This window comes from Aethalodelphis obliquidens, unplaced genomic scaffold (assembly GCF_003676395.1).
Source record: "Aethalodelphis obliquidens isolate GAN/ISIS:26980383/991018 unplaced genomic scaffold, ASM367639v1 scaffold2, whole genome shotgun sequence".
In the NCBI taxonomy this organism is placed as follows: Eukaryota; Metazoa; Chordata; class Mammalia; order Artiodactyla; family Delphinidae; genus Aethalodelphis; species Aethalodelphis obliquidens.
The window spans coordinates 73,356,172-73,371,477 of NW_020837946.1; the positions used below are offsets into that span (position 1 = coordinate 73,356,172).

Consider the following 15,306-nt stretch of genomic DNA (forward strand, 5'->3'; position numbering starts at 1 on the left):
GCATCATTATTTTTGGCTCTAAGTAATCCATCCTTAGACATAATGTTAAGGGCAAGCCATTGTTGAACATGTAATAGGCCAGATACTGTGCTAGGTGCTTAACATGCTTATTAATTCTCAAAGTATCCCTATGATATAGGTAATATTATTGCCCACAGGTTTTCAGGCAAGGAAGCAGAAGCTCAGAGAAGTTCAATAATTTGCCCATGATTACCATGTGGCACAGATGAAATCTGAACCCAAGCCTTTCTTATCTGTGGTCTCAACCTCTGCACTGTACTTAACAATTTTTCCATTATCAGACACTTTTCCTTACTTTTTCTATAAGTAATAATATATTAAATATCTTGACATAAATTTTTCTGCATTTTTCATTAAATCTTCAGAATAGAATTCTAGAGGTAAAGCTATTGGTTCAAAAGAACCTAAACATTTTACATACATTCAGAATATATTTTCTTTGACTTTCTTTTATTCCACAGAAAATATCCATTTGATATTTTCTATGACTGTACCTTGCTTTCAGTGTAACATGATTGCCTCACTTCATCATTGAATTCGATTCTTCACTTTCCAATTTTAACTTGGTTTTAAAAAAAATTCATAAAGCATTCTCTGTTGTACTAGGAATCATATTTTATTTTAGAGGCTAAAAATTTATGCTTTTTAACCTTTGTGTATTTAGCAAACTGGCTTCAATGTGCAAATCAGAGAGATTTGCAACAATTTTGGAAAATTAGATATCTGCAGTGGCAGGCTATATTCAAGAAATTTTTATTTGTGAATATGAGACGAGAAATCATAGTAAGAATTTGGAGTGCTTTTTGAGCATGCTTTGACTAAATTAAAGTTTGGTATAATGGTGCTTATTTCTTCGAAATCAGTAAAATTACTAAAGTGGTTAAATGTTTGCTTTTTTATGTGAAAATAATGGTCATCATGACAGTTATTTTCTGGCAATTACTTGTTTTTAATCATCAATTTCATCTTTTCTTTGGTTAGGTCTGCCTCTATTGGTTCAAAGAACAATTGCAAGGACGATTGTACTTCAGGAAATAGTAGGAAAAGGTAGATTTGGTGAGGTCTGGCACGGAAGATGGTGCGGGGAAGATGTGGCTGTGAAAATATTCTCCTCTAGAGATGAAAGATCTTGGTTTCGAGAGGCAGAAATTTATCAGACTGTTATGCTGAGACATGAAAACATCCTTGGTTTCATTGCTGCTGACAACAAAGGTATTTTCAATCTAATTGGGTCCAGCAAATAAGATAGTATGTCTACTATCAGAGGAGAATAAATAATCTCTTTGTTTTAATAAAATCTACGTAAAAGTCTGATTTCTTTTTTGAGGAAAGAAAATGCTTTCCTCTTCTCCACAGATAAATGTGCAATAAATGTAAAATAAAGCAGGGCAGACGAGTGATATGAAGTCATGATGACACTATAGCCAGCTTGATACTTAAAATATTTGATGACTGGTATGGCACGGGAGCTAACCAACCGGAACAGAAGCTTCAACTGGAACAGAGTTTTGGGAGAACCCTGCCATGCTAGGTTTTTTTTTTTTTTTTTTTAACATCTTTATTGGGGTATAATTGCTTTACAATGGTGTGTTAGTTTCTGCTTTATAACAAAGTGAATCAGTCATACATAAACATATGTTCCCATATGTCTTCCCTCTTGCGTCTCCCTCCCTCCCTCCCTCCCTATCCCACCCCTCCAGGCTGTCACAAAGCACCGAGCCAATATCCCTGTGCCATGCGGCTGCTTCCCACTAGCTATCTACCTTACTACGTTTGTTAGTGTGTATATGTCCATGACTCTCTCTCGCCCTGTCACAGCTCACCCTTCCCCCATGCTAGGTTTTATCCCTTTAGTTGCTGGGTCATAAAAAGATCTGGAGGCACCTTGAGGGTTCAGGAGTTTCTTTGGGTGTCCAGGGCAAAGGAATACCATTGGAAGTTTTGAATAGCAGCTGTTAATTAAACAGGACAGAAATATTTCAATATTTTGATAACTGGTACAAAGATACCAATGAATGATAGTTGAATATTCATCTTTGTTAGGACTATACTTTCATCTGTACAGCAGATCTCAACTCCAGGACTCTAGTTTTCTAGGAACATTATTAGAATGGTGGCAAGCAAGACACTTTTAGTGAAATTAATGTACTTTGAGTATGATTTATATCGTGAGGTTTAACATTAACAACCCCAAATAACACTGCTTTATGAGATTTGTGGAATAAGACAGACCATCAACTTTTTGGTATTTAAATCAATAATCATAAAATTTTGTGTATATGCCCAGTAATCAGGGATTGGTATAGAGTTTGTGGATTACCTATGCTCTCTTTCTTCTTTTTGCATAGCTTTTACTCACTTAGCTGTGCAACAATTCCCTTAAAGGGAAACAGGGAACAAAGGTGAGCAAAACTTGATCCAGTCAATTATTTTTTTATTTGTATCAGTTATACTCATGAAGAACTTTGGAGAGGTGGAGATTATAACATCAATCTAGCCACAAATTATCTGTGGCTATCAGAAACCTACCATTACCTAGGAAAATTTAAAATCTATGGTTATTTCTATTTAATATAAGCTTGATCATGAAAGTATTTATGATTACTTAGATGGCCAAAGGGAAGTTTAGTGTTATTATACATTTTGGCCATAGTTATGTTTGCTGATGATTTGTCTTTTCTGATTTGCCAGGGAGAAACTGAATAAAGCCAAGTCAAGCCAGGGAGAAACTGAGCTTAAAAAAGGAAAAGGTTCTTTCCAAGTTCTTAACTATACTATTGAAAATGAAACATTTCTTATTAAGCTGTTAAGAACTTTTACTTTTTCTTCTTAACATTGAGCTAAACTATCTACTGGTTAGCTTCGTTCGCAATGTTATGAAAGCAGTAATGACTGCCGTTATATGGATCATCCTGATAGAGCTAATTTAATCATGACATTTATTGGATTATAAAACAATATGCACAACAGAGATCACCCTTGATTGTCTCTTCTTCAGTTTAACTGGTCTACCTGTGTCAATGGCTTACTTGTCAGTGGCTTTGATTCCAAGTGGTCTCTAACATCACTTTCATTTTCATGCATTTCTATATCTTTTGCAACATTTACAGTTTCACTCTTTAGTTTAGTCAACTGTCTGACAAAGACATTGATACGAGAGGGCAAAGATAGCCGCTGGTGTTAAACAGGGAGAGAGGTGTAAGTGTTAGTTTTATATGTGGTCAGTTTATTAGTGAACTTTATCATGTTATGTTGATTTTTGCATCCCTAGGAAATGTTATCACTACCTGGATTTGGAAATTAAATACTTGGATAACCAGGAGCTCTTGTACATAAAGCACTAAGTACAAAAATTCCTTAGCAAATGTTCTTTAATTATAGTTCCCTTTCACTGAGGATCAAAACTGGTCAGGACTTCCCAGGGCTATTGTAGACATCTGATTCTGAAAGCTAAAGCTAAGTCTAGGGACTCTAATACCTAGAGAAATTTTAGGCTAATTTCTCGTCTGCTAAAAATCTTTTATAAACTGGATTAGCTTTGGTTAAATAAGGTAAATTATTTGAAAAGGTCTAGTAATTGTGTTTGGCACTTATATTAAGCTTTGAGGGAAATCATAAATTTCATATTTTGAAAGATGAATAATATGACCATCCTTGGAATGTTAGAGTTTTATGATAGTAATAATACTTTGTGTAAATTTGTTATATTTCTGTTTTTATTGGTACAATCTTTCTTAAAAGCTCAAGAATAATTTATAACACAACGCTGAGCCTATATGCATCTCTCAGTAGTTTCTGCCATAATGTGGTTGCTATTACCAGCAGGTATTGATATAGAGGGAATAAGAAAGGAGTAGTTCAGTTGGTAGAATCACTGCCTCACAGCTTCCTATAGCAATGGTGGGTACATGTAACAGGTTCTAATATGTCAATCGGAATTCGTTGAGAATTTTCACCCTACTAACTTGGACTGTAAGTATTATCACGGAAGGAGTTAACTTTGCTTTGTTAACAACACAGATTTGCTTTAAACACTGACATTTGTTAAAAGCTTTTGGCTTCTTTCTCAACATAAACTTACAGCAACAAAATAACTTTTTCCTGTTAGATAATGGAACTTGGACTCAACTTTGGCTTGTCTCTGAATATCATGAACAGGGCTCCTTATATGACTATTTGAATAGAAACATAGTGACAGTGGCTGGAATGATCAAACTGGCACTTTCAATAGCTAGTGGTCTGGCCCACCTTCATATGGAGATTGTTGGTACACAAGGTATGTATTTTCTTTCTAATTTTTTTTCTCCTTGAATATGAAGATAGAAACACTAAGTTGTATTTTAGTGTTCAGCTGTGTTTTAGTTTATTACAATTATCAAATGTAAAGAAACACTAAAGGTATTTTATAAAGCTGAAGGTTTTGTCATGATATAGCCAACTCTCATCTACATACTTGTCATTTTGTATACTATCCATAATGATATTTTTATTCCTAGTGGCTCTATCTTTGCTATTTACAATATGTACCTGAGAGATCTTGCTTTGGTGGCAAATGCTCTATTTTCAGAGAATACAAATGATTTAACTGTTTACCTTTGATAATTAAAATAATTAGAAAGAGTTATTCTGACCTTAAAAAAATACTTATATATCATGTACTTGAACTCCAAATAATATACACTGTCTCGTCTGTTTATTGAGTTAATAGAGAATTGGCTCTAGAAAGTCAGTCTAGTCACCGTAGTGCTTCTCAGATTTGGATTCATGATCCCTTTAAACTCTTAAAGATTATTGAGGACCCCAAAAGTTTGTATATTTGGGTTATATCTATTAATATTTACTATATTAGAAACTAAAATTGAGAAATTTTAAAGTATTTATTAATTTACTTTAAGTATAATAATTAACCAATTAAATATTAAAATAAATAACATAATTTTTAAAAGTTACATAATTTTTGTAGTACAAAAGCCAATCTAGCTAAAATAATGCCATTTTACACTTTTGCAAATCTCCTTAATGTCTGGATTTTCATACCTGTTCTTCATTCAGTCTGTCCCAGTATGTTGTTTTTGGTTGAAGTATGTGAAGAAAATGTGACATCACACAGATATGTAGTTGGAAAAGAGCCTTAAGGACCCCCAGGGATCTTTGGGCTGCATTTGAGAACTGCTGGTGTAGGATGGTAGAAGTTTGAAACTTGTTTTGTAAGAGAATATTTGCTATGTTCTTATGTGGACATAGCAATGCTAATACTTTCCCTACTTATTCAGCAAATATTTACCAGTGGTTACTAAATGTCACCTAGTGTTCTAAGCATTGGAGGCACGGTGATGAGTAAGACATAGCCACTGCCCTTAGGTAGCCTACAGTCTAGTTGGGAGGGACAGATAATGCATATGAATGAGTAAGATAATTTAGATAGTGATAAGGGCTATGAAGAAGGCAAAATGGGATAGTCTGATGGAGAATGACTTGGAATGTAGAATGGGGGTCAGGGAAGACCTTTCTTAGAAGATAACATTTGAGCCAAGTCTTCAAGATGACGCCTTTCAGAGAGGTTCAATCTCCAGTAATGAAAAAAGTGAATATGTTTACCTTATGCTTCATAGGTAAACCTGCTATTGCTCATCGAGATATAAAATCAAAGAATATCTTAGTGAAAAAATGTGAAACTTGTGCCATAGCAGACTTAGGGTTGGCTGTGAAGCATGATTCAATACTGAACACTATTGACATACCTCAGAATCCTAAAGTAGGAACCAAAAGGTAAGATAACTTACTTTGGTAGCATACTGAGACTTATGACTGCCCATAAACATGAATGCCTGGGATATGTGTATAGGGAGGTGGGTGGAAATCCAAAGTTGGAAACCATTAGGCCCAAGAAAGCAAGAAGTCTTCTCTGGGTCACCGAGAAATCAGTGGCACAATGGTTATAAAGCAAGAAGAGTTGGCATTTGGTCATATAGAAAGTAGCTATTTGTGTGGGGAGTCCAGTGGAAAGGAACGGTGGAAGTGATGGTGATATATTATTTTTAGCGTGCCACATCTGAGAATAGTTTTCCTACAGAGAGGAGGAAAAAAATGTTAGCAGTGTATAGCTCTTCCAAAGCCTTTATATCAATTCTTCAATACCTCGTAAATGAACTGAAACTCAGGGCTAGTTCCATACATTCAGGTCCTAACAACAGATATAGAATCAATACACTTAACTAGATAGGTGATATAATATATATATATATATATCTATATAATATAGGTTATATAGATATATATCTATATAATATTCTCTCAATATTTAAAAATATTATGTAACATATTTACCTATAGTTGTACTTATCCATAAGTCTCCCCAGTTGATGTGTATTAAGGTAATATGAGTTGGACACAATTCCCACTTTCAAGGAACAGAATCTCTGAAAGTTAAGAACAAGCATGATTTATATAGAGCATACCACACGTATGTCAGGACAGACCCATTAGTAATGGGATTCCTGGTGTTTTCTTATTATAGCCAGACTGTGGCCATATGGCCAGCATACTTCTGTTTCCTTTCATTTGAATTTCAGGATCTGTGCTACTTTGGCATAATTCCAGGTTTCTTGACCTTGAAATCAGAAATAACCAAAACACTTTCCTGGAGTTGTTAAAGGCCCTTGAGAGTAGAGAATTTCTAAGCTGGTATAGTTAGCCTACAAGCCATATTTGAGATTCCAGGCCAGTCCCTCTGAGTCCTTCACTTTGTTCCCTGGGAGACTTTAATGGGGCCCCAGAAACACTTTAGGACAATTTATTCAGACTGGGCAGCCCTAAGGGACCTCTTCTTTTTTCCCTTTAAAAAGCAAGTTTTAACTTGTCTGTCAGGGAAGTCTGGGATGCTGGATTCCTTCAGAGAATCTAAAGCTTTTAAAATATTGGGGAGAGTGTTGCATCCTCACCTCAATATTCTGAGAAATCCTCGATATATCCCTAAGACAGCTAGGCTCTGTCAGGTCCCAGGGACTGTAGAAGTTTTGATTTAGTCCTATTCAAGCAAGGCTGTAATTTTATTGGAGCCAATATATAATATGAATATATGTCTTGGAGCCAATGTATAATAACATTGTTCATTCAGAGCAGGTATTTGTGGAATGATGCTGAGCACTGTGTTGGAGTACTGGGCCCACCATGATGAATAGAACATACTCCTTGCCCTCAAGGAGCTTTCTTGGCTACAAACTACTGGAAATTGAGTTCAATCTTTCCTATTGAGTGCTTTCCAAGTACTTGGCTCCTGGCCCACAGGCTTTAACACTAGGATGATCTCTAGTTCTATTTAAAATGTTTTAAAAATTATCGTTCAATAATTAAATAAATTTATAAATAAATAAAACACACAATTATGTCAATAGATGCAGTAAAAACATTTAACTAAATTTAATCTCCATTATTGATAAACACTCCCAACAAACTAGAAATGAAAGGAAACTTTCTTAATCTTATAAAGGACTCCTACAAAAAACTTACAGTTAGCATCACACTTAGTGAACCCTGGCCCCCTGCATTGGGAACGCAGAGTCTAAACCACTGCGCCACCAGGGAAGTCCAGTTAGCATCATACTTAATTTTATTCTATTATAGTGGCTCAGATCAACCTGTAAATTTGATGTAAACTGCCTTAACATATTGTATATCAGGATTTATTAACATTGTGTTTTACTGGACTGCTATAAGCTCATACACAGAATCTGAAGTGTGCATGTTTTTGAAGGTACATGGCTCCTGAAATGCTTGATGATACAATAAATGTGAATATCTTCGAGTCCTTCAAACGAGCTGACATCTATTCTGTTGGTCTGGTTTACTGGGAAATAGCCCGGAGGTGTTCAGTTGGAGGTAAGATTTTGGAAATATTCTTTGTGTCTGCCTTTCCTTGATGCTCTAATTCAATGCACTATATTGAATCGTTTCTAAATATTTAAGAGATTACCTTTTGGCGATATCTTTCCAGTGGCAAAAGTGGAGCATTTTGAACAGAACGGAGATTTTAGGTTGTGATTACCGCTTAGTTCTCCTGATAATTCTGATTTCCATAATAATACTTTGCAAAGCACTTGAAAATTTTCTTCTTTGAGCTGTATTCCTATTTTATATCAGAAATTAAACCCAAGGAAGCTAAATGACTTGCTAAGGCCGCAGGACTTAAATTGAAGTCTTCTGGTTCTCGGGCTTTTCTTGTTCATTTCTTTCCGGTGATGATGTATGTGTGGGGATTAAAGTGGAGGACAGAGGTAAGCAAAGACTAACTTCCTGACTCTACTGCTCCCAGCAGTTTAGAGATTAATAATGAGAGGAAGAATTTTGGAAGATGAAACCCTGTAAATGCAGTCTGATGAAGTTGTTTCATCAGTGGAGAAAAGTTAAATCCTGGTAGAAAATGATTTAGATTTTTCAGTTTCAAGTGAGACAGACTTAGTCCTAAACCTTGGTTCAGCAACTTCCTGAATGTCTGACTTTAGGTGAGTTATATGGTCTCACTTTCCTCATCTGTAAAACGAAGATAATAAAACTGACCTCTTGGGCTTTAAGGATTTAATGGACTAATTCAATTAATTCATGTGAAGCTTTTTGTATAGAGCCTGCTCATAGTAAACATTCAATGAAAGAACTGTCATTATTAAACCACTGTCAGTTTTTGCATTTTGTATTGATGTCATTTTGCCTTACATAAATCTCATATTTAAAAAAATGAAAAGCTTAAAATTTAAAATTATATTTGAATGAGAAAACATGCTTTCCCCCTTTTATTCCTAGGTTAGATAATAAAATATTCAGGAAGATGAAACTATTCACAGAAGCAATAGACTTAGAGTGGTGCAGAAACAGTACATGGACACTGGAATCCCCAAGCCTGGGATCAAGTTCCAGATCTGCCACTTACTAGCTATGTGACCTTGAGAAAATTCATGACACTCTTTGTGCCTCAGTTTCCTGATTCTGTAAAAATGGGATACTATGTACTTTCTTTAGTCAGTGCTTTTGAGGAATAATTAGTTAAAACATGTAAAGGGCTTAGGAAGGTGCTTGGTAAATAGCAAGATTCAAACATGTTATTATTTTTTTTAATTTCATACTGATATTTGTCTAGATTTGCTTTTAGATTTTTGTCCTTAAATTTTCTTCAACAGTTGAAATGGTAATTTAGTTAACATGATTTGAATTTCATTTTCTAAATTATGCCAATCTTAAATATTTAAATTAAAAGAACTATAGTTTAATTCAATTGATTCTGTAAGGAAATTCTTGAACTCAGGTAACATTCTGATAATTAAAGTCAAATCTTTGTCTATTATTTGAGACTCTTTAAATATTAACCTTCACGTTGAACTGTTCATCTTCAAATACCTTTGGCCATTTCTCTGGAACATTCTCAGATCTAGTAGCTGTAAAATCCAAATGTAAAAAACTCAGCTCTTAAAAGATTGCCTAACAATTTTCAAAAAGAGAAAGCTATTGTGTTTTCAAAAGGAGAAATATACTTCATTCATGGAGAAATATACGTCATTCACAGATCAGTGAGGCTTGCTGTAAATTTTATAATTAGATATTACTTCTGAATTGCACAATGGCATTTTATGAAAATCAAAATTTACATAATTTTCATAATATGAAATTATATTTTTATAATTATTAAGTTATGTAAATGTAACATATTTTATATATGTATAATTATATAAAATTATATATTTTATACAGTAATTACATATACTTTTGTCTCATATAACTTGTTTAATTATCAAAATTATATAAATTTTCATAGTATAAAATTTCATAAACTTATATAACTATTCAACTTAGTGCTTTAAACTTATATCTTTGGTTTTACAATGATACATAATTTTAATAAGCCTGATTTTCCAGTTTTCCAGGGTACCACTTGTGCCTAGAAAACTTAATTGGTATTATTTTGAAGTAAACATCTTTGTTTATTATTCACACTGGGAAATTTATTATGCAACTTTTTTATAGGAATTGTTGAGGAGTACCAGTTGCCTTATTATGACATGGTGCCTTCAGATCCCTCAATAGAGGAAATGAGGAAGGTTGTCTGTGACCAGAAGTTCCGACCAAGTATTCCGAACCAGTGGCAAAGCTGTGAAGTAAGGCTATGTTCTTATGTGTATTTTTCCCATTATAATTTTGAGGTAAGTATCAGGGTGGATTTTCAGAGGCCATAGTCCTCTTTATCTAGGCATCCAATTCATTTCATGTATGTAGGTATATGTCTTCATATAAGCTTCAGAAGGATTTTATTCCCTTTAGCTGTCAGTATCATAAGGCTAAGTTATGTGGCAGGAACAACCTTGACATCCCAGTGACTTCACACAAGACTTTATTTCTTGCTATGCCAAGTCCCCTGTAGGTTAGGCAGCTTTCATTGGAATCTGTGCTCCCTGTGGTGATTCAGTAATCCAGGTGACTTTGATCTTGTGATGCTGCTATCTAAACACATAGTTTCCAGAGGTCTAGGTCAGGAGAAGAGAGGAGCTGGAGGGTCACACACTGGCTCTCTAATACTTTGGGTCAAGTGACACATTTCATTTCCACTCATGGTTCATAGACCAGAACGAGTCACACAGTCCCATCCAGCTGGAAGGGAGCTGGGAATGTCGGGAACACAGGCATATTCGGTGGGTAGTCAATGTCTGTGCTACACAGAGTATTACAATTTCAGTCATCCTTAGAGTCAATAAATTATTCCTAATCCCTAACTTGCTGAAGTTTGAGTTTATTCTCTTCCATCAGAAAAGCTTCCCCATGGCAGGGACCATTGTTGTTTATCTCCTCATCTTGTACCACACATGTAGTAACCATCATAGAGCAGACGTATTGCAATGCTTGTTCTGCCTGTGTGAAGAGAGAGACTTCTCTAGCTCCCACAGGAAGTAAAAGGGAAGGTGGAGGAAAGACTATAAATCATCTAACTAGTTCCACAACTATTTTAATGCTTTAATCTCCCCCATCCCAATTATGACTGTTTGTCTTCTGCCATATTTAAATGTAATACTTGAGGCGATTTTTTTGGTGACATCTTTTAGTTTTGGCTCTGTCATATGTCATATCTTATACGGTTACGTTTTTCCTCATTTTTCTTCTCCTTCATGTTTTGCTCAACTCATTTCCTATTTAAGGCAAGATTTATGTCCTGATATTTCTATTTTGTGTAGATAGCTTACCTATATACTCATTTGAGAAGCAGAATTTGAGGCATTTATAAGCAAATTGAAATTAAATTAAAATTTTTTCTGATATTAACCATTTCATGCATATGAGAGGATATTAACATATATGTAAAGTTATATGTAAAGATAATAGAATTCATGACCAAGTTTAAAAAATAGAACACTTCCAATACCTTTGAAGATTCCTCACCCCTCTGAGAGGCTACTATTATAACTAATCGTTTTATTATTGTCTTGCTTTGCTTTAAAATTTAGCCATACATATATATATATATATATATGTACGTGTATATGGCTAACTTTTGTTTATTTGTGAAATATATTGACACTTACTATAGATATTCTTCTTAATTTTTTTTACTTTACCTTATATATGTATAGCTATAATCTGTTTATTTTCATATCTGTGTAGTATTCCATTGTATGTATCTAATTTCTTTTTTTCACTCTACTGTTGATTGTCACATGTGTGATTTTTAGTTTCTTTTAAAACAATACTGCTGTGTGTGTGTGTAAAAATTATTTCTTTAGGGTATAAAACTATAGATTCTTTTGGGGTGCCTACATAGATGATCATATCCCCAAATAATGAGAGTCCGGGGACTCATACCTTTCTTATTGCAGTTTCTAGGATTTCCAGTATAATGCTGTGTGAAAGTTATGATAGTTTTGCCCCTTAAAACTTTGCATGTCTTACCTTTGACACCTTTTTTTATATTAGTTTTGTTTTTTATTGTTTGTTTTGGGGTTTTTGTTTTCTTTTTAAAATTTTCTTTGTTTTTTGTTCTGATTCTGTGAAAAATGCCATTTATTTGTTTTGTTTTGTTTTAAATATACTTTTGCTTTTTACTTATGTTTAGACTTTTCTCTTTGCTTTTTAAAATGTACTTTATTTTTAAAATATTTTATATCATTTAATTCTAGCATCTAATGTTTTGATAGGTTTGATTTTCCTGTTTGTTGTTTTGACTAACTCTTGCTTATGATACTTTATTTCCTCATCTTCTTGTGAATTTTCACTATGAGCTCAGGCTTACTGCAACATTTTAAGGCTAAGGTTTGATTTTTTCTTTACCAAGATCAAAGATTTAGACAATTTTCTTCACAAAGTTCCTTCTAAGACCAATTCATCCTTACAGTCTGGACTTTGTAAATGTCTTGATCTGACACCTTCTGTGTGCTTTGGGCTGTATTTCCTGTCTTTCACATATGGTCCATCAATTCTGAAATTCTAGACTGTGAGATCAGCAAATGCCATCAGAGCAACACCTTGCTTCAGTGATTTCTTATACCTCTCTGGATTCATGCATTCTCATTGTTTTCCCCTCTGAGTATTTATCTTATTTATTTACCAGTTCACTTATACTGATTTTTTTTAATTCAAAATTTTTGATATTAGTATTTAGATCATTATTTTATTGTGGCATAATTTACATATGATAAAATGAATAAATCTTAGTATATAGTTTGATGACTTAAAAAAAAATGTATATGTGTGTACTTACCATCCAGAGCAACACAGGGAATTTCCAACCCATCCCTTATCCATTTTTGTCTTTCATGTCCTTTCTTAGAATATTTTAAAAGATAGTCATTCTACCATATTCCCAGAATTTTCAATTAAAAGAGGATTAATAGCCTCCCTCTATAGGATTAATATCTGTGTTTTGACAGGATTTTTAAAAATATTTTAATTCCACTACAAAGATTTTAAAGAAAGTTTACATATTCTGAAAGCCCAAGGGCAGAAATTGTTAGCTTTTTTATACATAACATATATAATTTCTTAATTGAAAGCATTTTATTTTCATGTAGCTTGAAAGAAGAGGAAAATTTTCATAAAATGCATACATAAAATGCATAAAACGATTAATCGTTTCAAAGATTATTGATCATCTCAAGAAGATAAAGCTATTCAATTGATTTCACTTACTCTAAAAGGATGTTGTGTAAGGTGGCCATATTCTCTTTCCTAAAATTACATCCAACAGAGTAGGTGGAAGACAAATAAACAACTAATCACTAAACAGAAAAGACTAAAACAAATGAAACTGGTCCATCATTTCACATTATGCCAATCAAACATGACCTTAAAAATGATAGTGTAATTCCATAAACCAAAATGCCACTGAGCAAAGGCTCCCTATCATCTCCTATAGCTACCTTCAAGGTCCACAAATGATGGCTTCAAATCATCTAGCAGATCAGTGGGCCCTGTGCCTCTGCCTGAAGCCAGAGGAGATCGCCTGGCCCCTTTCTGAGAGGAGACACCTGGCCTGTCTGAGAGAAGACACCCTGGTCTCCCTAGGAGAGGAGGTGCCCTGATCTCTGTTTGAGGGGAGACAGCCTGGGCTCTGTCTGAGGGGAGATCCCTGGTCTTTCTATGCTAGAAGTTGACCTGGTCTCTGTCTGAGGGGAGAAACTTTTTTCTCTGTTTGAAGGGAGAGCCTGGTCTTTTTATGAGAGAAGTCACCTTTGTCTCTGTCCATGGGGAGACATTCTGGTCCCTCTCAGGGGAAATGCCTTAGTCCTTGTCTGAGGGGAGACAGTCTGGTCCCTTTCTGAGAGGAAATATCCTAGTCCTGGTCTGAGGGTAGATGTCCTGGTCTCTGAGAAGAGACACTCTAGTCTTTTTCTGAGAGAAGTCACCTTGGTCTCTTTCTGTGGGGAGATGCTCTGGTCCCTCTGAGGGGAGATGACCTGGTCTCTGTCAGTGGGGAAATACCCTGGTCCCTTTCTGAGAGAAGTCACCCTGGTCTCTGAGAGGAGACGCTCTGGTCTTTTTCTGAGAGAAGTCACCCTTGTCTCTGTCTGGGAGGAGATGCCACGGTCCTTGCCTGAGGGTTGATGCCCTGGTCCGCGTCTGAGGGGAGATGCTCTGGTCCTTGTCTGAGTGGAGACGCCCTGGTCTGTGTCTGGGGGGAGATGCCCTGTTCCTTGTCTTAGGGGAGACACCCTTGACAGGATTTTTGAAGTGATTTGGCCCTGATCTCCTTCTCATATTGATTTAAGTTTACTATTTCTGTATCAGAGCTTAGCATCGATTCCTGTGTTTGTGGCTTTTCTTCTCTCGTACTGTGTTTTGTGCTAAAGACTTTGATATTTTCTCTCTTAAAGGCACTCCGAGTCATGGGGAGAATAATGCGCGAGTGTTGGTATGCCAATGGGGCAGCCCGCCTAACCGCCCTCCGGATTAAGAAGACTATTTCTCAACTTTGTGTCAAAGAAGACTGCAAAGCCTGATGATGAGAATTGTGTTAAAAAGAAACCTCTCACATCTTTCTTTCTCATTTTTCCTTTTTATGTGAATTTTTTGGCCTTTGTTTTGTCATCGTTGCTGTTGTTCTACCTCAAAGATAATGCAGTGCAGTATTTAAGTGCCCAAAGGCACCATGAAAAAATAACTAAAGTCAAGTGTGGGCTGGAGTTGACTTCATCCACTCCCCATGTTGTCTTTAATTTTATTTTGAAAAGCAACACATCAACTCATCTTTTTATTTAAGAAACATATTACAAAAGTGAAAATAAGCTATATGAAATAATGAAAGTTATTAAGGTTTTATTTTACTTGAATCAGGAGCACATGAATGAATAGAAAAGAAAATATAAAAGCCCATTGTTTTTTCCTGAGATGAAAACACGTTTATTAAAAATGTGGCCTGGAGGATGTTATATCTAAACAAAACTTTAGATCATAGAATCTGTGGTTTTCTCTTTAAACAGGATCTTTTAAAAATTAAATATTGCTCTGAACTTTAGTATACAAAACATGTAAAAGTAGTGCTGCTCAGGTGGAAGATGGAAGGGAGATCAGATCACTTCCCTGGTTTCTCCTTCCCTGTTCTCCTCTTCATAATCCACCACCACAGCAGCCCCTGAGGCAAACAGTTGGGAAGTCACAAGGTTGTTACTTTCTCTTATTTTCAAATGAGACACCTGACACCTTGAGACATTGACAGATGTCCCAAAGTCACATAGCTAGTGATAGAGCTGGCACTAGGTCCAAATCTTATGATAATCCACATGATAGTTAGCTAGCTTCTTACTTTACCTTTAATTC

At 35.1% G+C, this 15,306-nt stretch overlaps 1 protein-coding gene across 1 annotated transcript in view; it reads left to right on the forward strand.

Annotated features, from left to right (window-relative positions):
• Positions 1 to 14,727, forward strand: part of ACVR1C (activin A receptor type 1C) — an 85,280-nt gene extending 70,553 nt beyond the window's left edge. The window contains exons 4-9 of the mRNA XM_027115312.1: positions 1,003 to 1,233; positions 4,130 to 4,297; positions 5,634 to 5,790; positions 7,775 to 7,899; positions 10,033 to 10,163; positions 14,364 to 14,727. Coding sequence (XP_026971113.1) covers positions 1,003 to 1,233; positions 4,130 to 4,297; positions 5,634 to 5,790; positions 7,775 to 7,899; positions 10,033 to 10,163; positions 14,364 to 14,489 — 938 coding nt within the window. The 3' untranslated portion in view covers positions 14,490 to 14,727. The remainder of the gene's footprint in view (positions 1 to 1,002; positions 1,234 to 4,129; positions 4,298 to 5,633; positions 5,791 to 7,774; positions 7,900 to 10,032; positions 10,164 to 14,363) is intronic.
• Positions 14,728 to 15,306: the final 579 nt, after the last annotated feature.